Source organism: Panulirus ornatus, chromosome 27 (assembly GCF_036320965.1).
Source record: "Panulirus ornatus isolate Po-2019 chromosome 27, ASM3632096v1, whole genome shotgun sequence".
NCBI lineage: Eukaryota > Metazoa > Arthropoda > Malacostraca > Decapoda > Palinuridae > Panulirus > Panulirus ornatus.
In genome coordinates this window covers 16,753,611-16,765,596 of record NC_092250.1, presented here as the reverse complement: position 1 = coordinate 16,765,596, position 11,986 = coordinate 16,753,611, and the positions used below count along the sequence as shown (strand labels likewise).

Genomic DNA, 11,986 nt, shown 5'->3' with positions numbered 1-11,986 from the left:
GAGCTGAGCTACAGTGAGGGTTAGGGGTAAAAAATGTGCCCACCATGAAGATGCAGATTTTGGGATGACCAAGTTTCAGGTGATGTTGGCAGTGAACAGTTCTTCACAAGTTGCCACGACAGTGTGACCTATGGTCGCATGTTATGCAATAGCCTTGTTAGGAATATGTATTACCTTAATGTCTTGGTGGTGAATGACTGGAATTAACCAATTGATGAAATTGTGAATGCTGGCTGTATACAGATTTGTATGAAGATATTGGATGGTAGAGATACAGATGTAGGATCCTACAAGTATAGAACTTCCTCTCCTTATCCAACAAAGGATTAATTACAATTATGTGAAACCTTATAAACCTTTATAATGGTTTCGCTCAAATTGATTTTGTCATCAAAGCCAGTATTTCACTAAACACCACAGATTTGGTTATGCTTTTAACTGCAAATAGAATTGTGCAGAGTAGCACCTGGTTGTTAAGTAAAATGAATATTGCCTTTAAACATTTTAATTGTAATATAGTCATGACTGACAAATCTACAATTTTATGAATACTGTCTTGTAACAAAGAACCAATTGTTTGAATTCAAGGCTTGTGTACACAGCCAGTCTGACAAATGCTGAAAAATTTGAAGACATATACATGGTGTGAATAAATGAAACCAACCATACACATGAAAATATTATTGAAAATTTTTTACATTAAACTAATGAGGGATGCATCCAAAACATTTTAGATGCTTTTTCATCTTTAAATTTCTACCTATGATTTCAGACCACAAAACAAACATAACCCGACACCATCACCAAGTTCTGTTAAAACACCTGCACATGATCAAATTAGATATCAGTTTCTGAAATAAAGCATCACCATCATGAACTATCACATAACTGCATAGCAGCACTGGGTAAAATCTTACTGTGACCAGACTTTACCAACACCACACTGATCCAACAATGGTCCCCATGGTACTGCAGTCTAGTCTTTCTCAACCTCAGGGCCACAGCCTCCAGAAATAGTGCAATCTCTCAGCTCAGGTACAGAGTACAGGTTTGGCAGCACCATTTCACAGTGCTTAGTCTTGCAACATTAATATAGAACACTTTGAGAACATTCACAACATACAGTCTGCTTATCATGTATCTTTCAACTTACTTCTATAAATTTTTTCCAATACATCATCAGCTACATGTTTATCTGAAGGGGTTCATGAACACAGGAGGCAGACAAGAATAATGCAGGTTACTTACACTGCAGTACTTAGGAACACTGAATACTACATTATATATAAAGTCCTTGCATTAAAGTTCTTATGTAAAACAAAGCATGAGATACATTAATTTTTTTCAGGATATAAATGTGATGCTAAATTTTAACTTGCAAAATAGTCTTTACACACAGCTACAAGAGTCAATACCAATATCTAGTTTTTATTCAATTCATATTAATCATGCCGATTAACTTTAAAGGAGAGGGAAGTACCCAAAAATTAAAGTATGGAGGTATTCTATAAGTGCCTCAATCATTTCTATAAGTAATTTATTTCTTACATAACCCGTTTCAATGAATTAAAAAACAGAGTCAATCATTGGGATGAATTACTAATTTATTCATAATTGCCCTATGACCCCTTTTTAAGAAAGGGTCCTGTTTCATTACCCAGCACCTCTTTTCAGGAACTCCTACAGCTGCACTTCATCCAGCAGTAGGGAAATGATAAATTCTCCTTTGGACTGAAAAGTTCTTTGACAAAACTATACTTACAATGAACGATAGTGCCTTGCTAAATGTCACATTTTTACTTTACACTTGCACTCTAAACCTTACACAGTCATGCAGGTGGAGTTCAGTAATACCACCAATGTATAAATTTCATTATCATATTATACTTGATTGTAGTTTCCTACGTTAGTGAGGTAGCACCAAGAAACAGACATGATAGACTCATCCATTCTCATACACGTATATACGCACATACATGTAGTACATGTACATATTTGTATGCACAAATAACAAGACGTGATTCATAAATGCTGAAAAAACCACATGGTAAAGAAATCAAGACCCTACGCACTTTTGAGTATTAACACATCTTCAGAGGACGGTTACAGAATTGTGTAACTATCCTTGAAAATGTGTTAATACACGAAAGCACTCAGGATCCTGTGTTACCTTTTCCACGTGTTTTTTTTCAGCTAATGCAAGAAATGGCGAATGTGTACGAAAAAAAATACAGATATACACACGTACATATTCATACTTGCTCGCCTTTATCCATTCCTGGAGCCATCCCACCCCACAGGGAACAGCACTGCCATTGCATGACAGCAAGGTAGTGCCAGGAAACATATGAAGAAAGGCCACATCCACTCACATATATTCTCTACCTGTCATGTGTAATGCACCCAAGGACCAGTTTCTATTTGAATCCTGGTGTTACTCAGGATCTGTTTCCAGATGATAAGCACAGAATATGAACTCCTTTGGAGTGGGACATGGTGGTAGATGTAGAATGTTTAGTTGGGTATGCAAAGTGAAGAAGTCATGGCAAATGGTTTGGTAAAGAGAGTAGTAGTGGTGAAATTCTTGCATTATATGAAATATGAAAGGCAGCTGAGTGGATGATACTGCAGCTGAATTTCTTGAGAATGGAGGCAACTGTTGTTGATTGGTCATTTAGGATTTTCATTGTATATAGATTATCGTGAGGCACCTGAGGACTGGCAAAATTCATGTCCAGTCCCATTGTACATAAGCAAGGGGGGTCAAACATGAGTGTTCAAATTACAAAGGCAGAAGTTTGTTGTGGTGTACCTGATAAGTTGTATGGAAGACTGCTGACAAAGTGGTAGCATGCACTGAACTTCAGACTGTGGAACAATGTGGTTTCAGAAGTGGTGAAGGATGTGTGGATCAGGTCTTTGTGAAGATTACTGTGAGAAATACTGGAGAAAATGAGGATTTGTTTGTGACATTTATGAATCTGAAGAAAGCATACAACAGGGTCGATAGTGATGCTTTGCATGAGTTATCAAATATATAGTGTGGGAGGAAGGGTATAAGAATCAGTGAAGAATTTTTATCAAGAGAGTAAGGTGTGTGAATGGTTCTAGGTAAAGGCTGGTCTGCAGCATGGTGGGGGAAAGGGTTGATGCCACAATGGCTGTTTAATTTGTTGATAAATGGGGTGCAAGTTTTTTTTTTTTTCTTTTTTTTTTTTTTTTCAGATGACATGGTCCTGGCGACAGATTCGAGTGAGAAACTGCAGAAGCTGGTGTCTGAGTTCTGGAGTGTGTGAATGGAGGGTTGAAAGTAATGTGAATGAAAGCAATGTTATTAGGTTTTGCAGTAGAGATAGAGAGATTGATTGAGGTGCGAGTCTAACAGAAGAAAACTTGGAGGAAGTGAGGTGTCTTAGATACGTGGGAGTGTACATAGCAGTGAATGAAACAATGGGAGTGGAAGAGTCATAGGGTCGGTGAGGGGACAAAGGTTGTGCGAACTTTGTGGAATGAGTGGAAAGAGGTATCATTATCTGGGAAGGCAAAAATGGGTATGTTTGAAGGTAGAGTAGTCCCAGTGACATTGGATGGATGCAAGGCATGGGCTATAGATGGGAATGTATTTTAGGAGTGTGGTTGTGTTGAATATGGAATGTTTGAGAATAGTCTGTGGTGATAGGAGGGTTCAATTAATAAGTAATAACAGGTTAAGAGATCAGTGTAGTATTGATGACGAGTGTGACAGGGAGTTAAAGAGTGTGCTAAAATGGGATGGAAACATGGAAAGAGTAAGTAAAGAGTAGTTGACACTGAGGATATACAAGTTGGATGTGAAGGGGACAAGAAAGGGAACACCAAATTGGAGATGGAAGGATGGAGTCTAAAAGATTCAAGTGTTTGGGACTTAAACATGCAGGAACATGAAAAGCATGGAAAGGATAAAGGGAAATGGGCAGCATGCTGTCAGTGAACTGAACCAGGGTATGTAAAGCAGCAGGGGAAAACCACACAGAACCTAATCTGGGAAAGTGGGCTGTGGTTTCTCTGCATTAAATGACAGAGAATGAAAGAGTGAATGTGGCCCTTCTTTGTCTGTTCCTGGTGCAACCTTCTTAATGCAGGAAATGGTGAGTATGAAATGAAAAAAATATATATCTATAGGTATTACCAGGCTCTGCCTGCATGAGGTTAAACTGCAAGTGAAAAGTAACCTGTGACAAGGCTGTATCACCTTAAGTACAATCTTGTCAAAGAACTTCATTATCCAACGGAGTTTACATTTCCCTGATACTGGAAATACAATAGCCTTGGGCTCTAAGAGCTTATAGGAAGAGGTCCAAGGGTGAATATGATATATATATTTTTTTATATTTATTTTTATAATTTATCGCTGTCTCCCGCGTTAGCGAGGTAGCGCAAGGAAACACACGAAAGAATGGCCCAACCCACCCACATACACATGTATATACACACGTCCACACATGCACATATACATACCTATACATCTCAGTGTATACATATATATATATATATATATATATATATATATATATATATATATATATATATATATATATATATATTCCCTGGGGATAGGGGAGAAAGAATACTTCCCACGTATTCCCTGCGTGTCGTAGAAGGCGACTAAAAGGGAAGGGAGCGGGGGGCTGGAAATCCTCCCCTCTCGTTTTTTTTTTTTTTTTTTTTTTTTTTTTTTTCCCCCAAAAGAAGGAACAGAGAAGAGGTCCAGGTGAGAATATTCCCTCAAAGGCCCAGTCCTCTGTTCTTAACGCTACCTCGCTATCGCGGGAAATAGCGAATAGTATGAAAAAAAAAAAAAAAAATATATATATATATTTTCTTTCTTTCATACTATTCGCCCTTTCCCGCATTAGCGAGGTTGCGTTAAGAACAGAGGACTGGGCCTTTGAGGGAATATCTTCACCTGGCCCCCTTCTCTGTTCCTTCTTTTGGAAAATTAAAAAAAAGAAAAAAAACAAGAGGGGAGGATTTCCAGCCACCCGCTCCCATATATATATATATATATATATATATATATATATATATATATATATATATATATATATATATATATATATATATCTTTTCTTTCTTTCAAACTATTCGCCATTTCCCGCATTAGCGAGGTAGCGTTAAGAACAGAGGCCTGGGCCTTTGAGGGAATACCCTCACCTGGCCCAATTCTCTGTTCCTCTGTATAAAAAAAAAAAAAAGTGAGTCAGTTGTTGTTTGCTGATGATACAGCGCTGGTGGCTGATTCATGTGAGAAACTGCAGAAGCTGGTGACTGAGTTTGGTAAAGTGTGTGGAAGAAGAAAGTTGAGAGTAAATGTGAATAAGAGCAAGGTTATTAGGTACAGTAAGGGTGAGGGTCAAGTCAATTGGGAGGTGAGTTTGAATGGAGAAAAACTGGAGGAAGTGAAGTGTTTTAGATATCTGGGAGTGGATCTGTCAGCGGATGGAACCATGGAAGCGGAAGTGGATCATAGGGTGGGGGAGGGGGCGAAAATTTTGGGAGCCTTGAAAAATGTGTGGAAGTCGAGAACATTATCTCGGAAAGCGAAAATGGGTATGTTTGAGGGAATAGTGGTTCCAACAATGTTGTATGGTTGCGAGGCGTGGGCTATGGATAGAGTTGTGCGCAGGAGGATGGATGTGCTGGAAATGAGATGTTTGAGGACAATGTGTGGTGTGAGGTGGTTTGATCGAGTAAGTAACGTAAGGGTAAGAGAGATGTGTGGAAATAAAAAGAGCGTGGTTGAGAGAGCAGAAGAGGGTGTTTTGAAATGGTTTGGGCACATGGAGAGAATGAGTGAGGAGAGATTGACCAAGAGGATATATGTGTCGGAGGTGGAGGGAACGAGGAGAAGAGGGAGACCAAATTGGAGGTGGAAAGATGGAGTGAAAAAGATTTTGTGTGATCGGGGCCTGAACATGCAGGAGGGTGAAAGGAGGGCAAGGAATAGAGTGAATTGGAGTCATGTGGTATACAGGGGTTGACGTGCTGTCAGTGGATTGAATCAAGGCATGTGAAGCGTCTGGGGTAAACCATGGAAAGCTGTGTAGGTATGTATATTTGCGTGTGTGGACGTGTGTATGTACATGTGTATGGGGGGGGTTGGGCCATTTCTTTCGTCTGTTTCCTTGCGCTACCTCGCAAACGCGGGAGACAGCGACAAAGTATAAAAAAAAAAAAAAAAAAAAAAAAAATATATATATATATATATATATATATATATATATATATATATATATATATATTCAGGCATTATTGGGATTCACCAGCAAGAGGTTGCACCAAAAGTAATCTTTGGCAAGGCTGTATCATCATGATTACAGTCTATCAAAGACATTTCTATGAAAAAGGAGTCTACATTTCCCTGCTACTAATAGTAGTGCAGCCTTGGCTTGCGAGAGCCATTAGAAAAGTTCTTTACACCAGCTCTGTTTCACAAAAATTGGTACTTAGGCAATTATAAATGAATAATATACATACATCAATTTTGATGTTCCGAGTTTTCAAAATCCAAAGGCTCGCCATTTCCTGAATTGTATGGCTGGAGTAAAATCCTTAATCTTTAAGCCCCCAGAATTAATTTTCCAAACTAAAGCAAATAATAAGGGCATCTAAAATATGTTCTGGCAATTCAGAACAACGCCAGTTTAAACTAGACATGAGATGATAGCGGCAAAACAAATTTCAAATTCAGTGAAAGAAGACTGGATAGTACAAATAATACCTTAGTACTACACTATCCATTAAATTCATCTTTGAATAAAGAAAAAATCCAGCTTAAAACTTAGCAGATCAGAAAAAGGCACATCCACCCTAACCTAAGACTTTGTAGCTGCTTCAAAACTAATAGATATATGAGCTGACTGTACAATTATGAGTGTAGGCTAAAATCTTAAAGCTCAGCACTTTTTTTTTCTGTAAACTTACTGTGCAAGTGACAACATATGAAAAATTTTTAAAATATTGTGTAATATCTAAAACAGTGATAATGCAGTGACATTGAATAGATTTTAGCAAATGTATTTTGTATACCATAACCATAAAAAATAAACCCTAAAACAACTATCAAGGTGAATAACATACTTATACATTAAATTCTAAAGCTAAACTGCTTTTAAGCCAATATACTCAACACTGAAATCTGTAGCACTGAGCAAACATATCACAGCAATGGATTCTCAAAAACACGAGATATTACATGAGAGAAAATTGCTTAATTCTCATAAGCTAAATACCTTATAAACTTGATTAGACAATTGCTACTTCTACAAAGAAACTGATTAGAGTTGTTTACAGATAAATATAAATATCAAGAATTATACATTGTACATCCCGTCTCAAGGTATTTCTTACTTATTTCCTTGCTTTCATAAAATTGGTTAAAAAATGAACAGCATTTAGTTTTTAAAATCTTTTCATGCTACTAATAAACTTTGTTCAAACTATTTCAAGAACTGACAAGCAGTACCTTAAATTCAATATTTACTTACAACACAGAGTTGCATCTTTCAGGTTGCATTTGTAATATTGCCCTTTAAGTTGTCAGCTCTGATTTAGTTGCAAACTTCCCTCTTTTTCCATATAAGCCTCAATAAATATTTAATGTGCAATAATACTTATGAATCTATTTCAGCACTGTTGGAGATAACCATTTTTTCAGTAATATCCGAGACAAGATGTCTACTTCACATTTTGTTAGGAAAAGAACTTAGCATACTATACCATACTAAGTACGTTACTTTAAAACATTACAAATTTACCTGGATCTGTGATATACAGATTTAAGGAAATTCAAATATATTACATTATTTTGCATATAATCATTCGCACATATCAGCACATAGCTAATTCCTAAATATAAGATAATAAGGTTTCAACAATCTAAGCTTCCAGTCAGTTCAATTGTGCATGTTTTATGTTGGCATGTGCATATTCTAATGTGTATATGTACGTATGATGTTCTGTGTATTTGTGTCCGGTAATATTAATATATCATTGCTATTATTCTTTGTATATTAAATTCAGTTGTATTTACAATATTGAATAAAATCTTATATTCTAACTAATACTTCAAGTATAAAAGGAATCCAAAATTCTCAGGCCAAAACCACCATACCAAATGGGTTGGCATCATTTACCACATTATGGAAGTACCTAAACATTTGTACTAGGTTTTAACATTTCCACACTAAAAACATGCATCGTTGATCGGATGAAAGGCATGTTTCTTTTGCCATGACCACCTGCAGCCCTGGGATGACCGTCATAACACCACCCATATATAATTTGCCACTTTGTACACCAGTAATGACTATCTTCAGTCAAGATTCAACAAACATTAATAATGAAAGGCCCTAGCCTTCTAGAAATGTCCTCTACTACATTCACTCAATCATTCACTGCTCACTTTATAACAATTGCACAAGTAATGTATTAAATTTGTTAACAAATACCTTTTTGTCCAAGACTGAAGCATTCTTTGGATATTAATTTCTGATAATTCAGCCACAAAACTCCTTTTAGAATATCATTCCCTTCACTTCATGAATACATTCTCATGTATCTATTGCACTACAACTCTTTCCTAAGCCCATGCACTGCACATTACTTATGTCAAATCTGAAAATTTCTATGGCATTTTAATATAAAATGCTAAATAATTTTTTCTCCATATGCAAGCAAGAAGCAACATGCAATAGCAAATGATAAAATAAGGGAACTATTTTTTTCAGTCCAGGAGTACAACTTAGGGGAAAAATTTTTCAGACTAGGTAACTGGAATATACGTACGATTGGCGAATTCAAATCTCAGATTGCCATTTCAAGTTACTTAGAAATTATTGCTTTATTCCAACAAGGCTACTTACACTGATGAGTTAAAGCAATTGTATCACAAAGAGTGACATCCAATTGGCATTTCTTGTAAAATTATGGTGTTTCAATTTTCTTAAAACTTTTTTAAGTTATTGAAAATCAATGTTTACTAAGAAAAAGTATTAAAGAGAAAAATAGAGTTAGCAAAGAGACAGCTAGAAATTACAGAATTGTCTCTAAAAAATCCATAACTTTCACTTTACCAAAAAATGCGTTTCTTTTATCACTGAAATTATTTTACCACTGATCTTGTTATGTCATACTTTTGATGCTACCACAAGTTATTACATCTGCTAAGTATTACTAATGTATAATAAATATGGCAGTGAAGAACAGATGTATAGATTAATATTGGTTAATACTGACAACCTATTATGTGCATTCTGTTCAATATACATTAAGTCAATTCACCCATACAAAATCAATTTTATGCATCTCTTAAAAATAGCTTTTACAACAACTGTGTTCCATCCTCAATGGCTACCCAAAATGGATAGCCTCTACCCTTCTTCTTTCTATGACATTTCATGATGTTTATAAAAAGAAAAAACCCTGCAATCTATCAATGTGCCTTACCAAACATAACAGAATCTACTGGGACATGATATACTATCTTACAGTCCCTACTTTAGCCATATCGTAATAGTGATGAACACTGTGTATGTATGTGTGTGTGTGTGTACCTAAAGATTCCCATTGTCCCTTGCAGATATGGCACCATGTCCTCTGTACTCCAAGTTGTAAAGAGGCAGTTAAAAGAGAGGAGCCATACGGAAGTAGCTCATCTCTACCAAAAGCAGTGCTCGTGTGTCTGGAACTGCCTTAAAAAATTATCTATGCTTCCGACCTTTCATATGTAGATGGGAATAGAGTTAACAAAATTTCCTTGAATCATATTTCAACTCGCATAGCATGTAATTCCATCCCCAACAAGTCGGAGCATTGGAATGATGGAATTCTGAGCTGGTCTGGGCATATGCAAAAAGATGAATGCAAGTGCATTTGGGATGATACAGTAAACAGACCTAATGAAAAATGTAAAGTATGAAGGAAAAGGGTCAGAAAGGATGGCATAAAAAAGCTTTGTTTGGTAGATGTCAGCTGAAAATATTGTTCAAAGTTATTCAAGAAAAGACACATATGTTGAGGAGACTGTATGGGCCATTCTGCTAGATGAGAAAGTATTTTATGCACATTTACAGCTATCACTATCAGCTTTAACTAAAGAATATAGAGTAAATTCTGCAAAGACTTTAAATAAACTGCAAAAATTGACTAATCATTTAAAACAAAAATTATCTTTCATGCAAGGGTGCTAATCTTGCTTATAAGGCCTCATTATTAAAAAATCTACTCGTTTCATTATTTGCATATTTCAGAGCACTTGCCAATAAAATCACTTGGTACATATGCAAGTAAAAAAAGCAACTTAGGTTCTTTCTTTAAAATAGCATCAAGAACCTTAACAGTAATCTTTAATAATGTGGCAGCTCTATGAGAAATTATAATTTAAAACATGATACAAATGGAAATTTATATAAAACTTAAAAATATATAACATTGTTACCTTTTCTTCCATCTAACAAATCACCACTCCATGCTGGTTGACCAGAACCACAACCACAGACACAAGCTGGGGAGGAGGAACTAAGAGTATCTCTAGATTTTTCTGGCTGAGTGGGAGATAATGGGTCATGTGTAAAGTGTGCATGAGCGAATAAGTCTCTTGAATTATGGTCTGAGGTGAATGAATCTTTCTCTATCTCTGTTGGAAAAAATGGATCTTTTACAGTCTTGGATGGAACAAATGGATCTTTCAATGTCCCACATGATACAAATGGGTCGTTTGTTGTCTTGCATGATAAAAAAGGGTCTTTCACTGTCTCACATGGTTTAAATGGGTCTTTTGCTGTTTCAGATTCTACAGTATGGTATTTCATTGTCTCACCTGGAGCAAACTGGTCTTTGACTGTCTCACTTTGAACTAGAGAATCTTTTACTATCACACAAGGAATAAACGGGTCCTTCACTTTCTGAGATGGAGTAAATGAATCATTCTTTAATCTTGTTGAAGGCTGTGAAAAGCTTGAAATCACTGACTGCAATGGAGGCGATTGGCAGGAGTGCAAGAAGGCCATGTTTGGTGATTTAGAATATTCTTCCCATACATCTGGAGGAGACTGACCCAATGACCATGGATTTGTTGGTGAGCTGGCTGTTGGAGAACTGGGAGAAGGGGAACTAGCTGACGGCCAGGAGCCACTCCCGGTCGGAGAAGCTGGAGGGTGATCCGTGAATGCTGCAAGATCGATGTCGCCCCAACCCATTGGGGATGTCCCAGGCAGACGTTGAGGATGATGTTCGCGCCTTAAAGCCAACCTGCAACAAAATGAATTTTAACTGTGGTGCATAAAATCATAAATAGTTTAATATCTGCGCCTTGTTAAATTTTGTACAACAATGCTGTAGATGCATAAATCTTGCCTCATAGTTACTTTGCAAAGTGAATACAAACCTTACTGACAACAGTCACCATTACAAACTGTTTTTATCTCAAATCATAAAAATAAAATGCCATAAAACATTATGACCAAGAAACATGTCCTAAAGCTAAATCATATAATACTATAAAAAACACTCTTTTTTCAAGGAAAGAAGGTATATCACTCATCAGAATACATTCCATATACAAATCACAATAAATCAAATGAACCTTCCTCAAGCTTTAACTATTCTACATACATTATCTAATAATGAAATAGTAGCTATGAGAGAATTTACTTTCAAATCTCATAATGATGCATCTATTTGTAAGGCAGGAGCACAGTACCCATATGGACTACAAAACAGTATGTGAATTAAATTCATCAATGGATGAATATGTGATCATCACTTTGAACCTCAAAAATAATGAGGCTGTGAATATGAATGTTTGCAAAACAAGAGTCTGGGTTAGCAAAATTAATTATTAAATTGAGGGAAATATGGAAGAGTACAAAAATTTTCAACTCTGATATGAGAATGCAGCATTACAGTTTAACAGCAAACTTGGTGGTTTGCCTTCCAAAAAATGTTT

The 11,986-nt window shown here is 36.2% G+C and overlaps 1 protein-coding gene across 1 annotated transcript in view; it reads right to left on the bottom strand.

Moving 5' to 3' along the window:
• Positions 1 to 489: 489 nt before the first annotated feature.
• The window catches only part of LOC139757608 (uncharacterized), a 53,154-nt gene continuing 41,657 nt past the window's right edge, over positions 490 to 11,986 (bottom strand). The window contains exon 8 of the mRNA XM_071678243.1: positions 490 to 11,289. Within this exon, the coding sequence (XP_071534344.1) occupies positions 10,455 to 11,289 (835 nt within the window). The 3' untranslated portion in view covers positions 490 to 10,454. The remainder of the gene's footprint in view (positions 11,290 to 11,986) is intronic.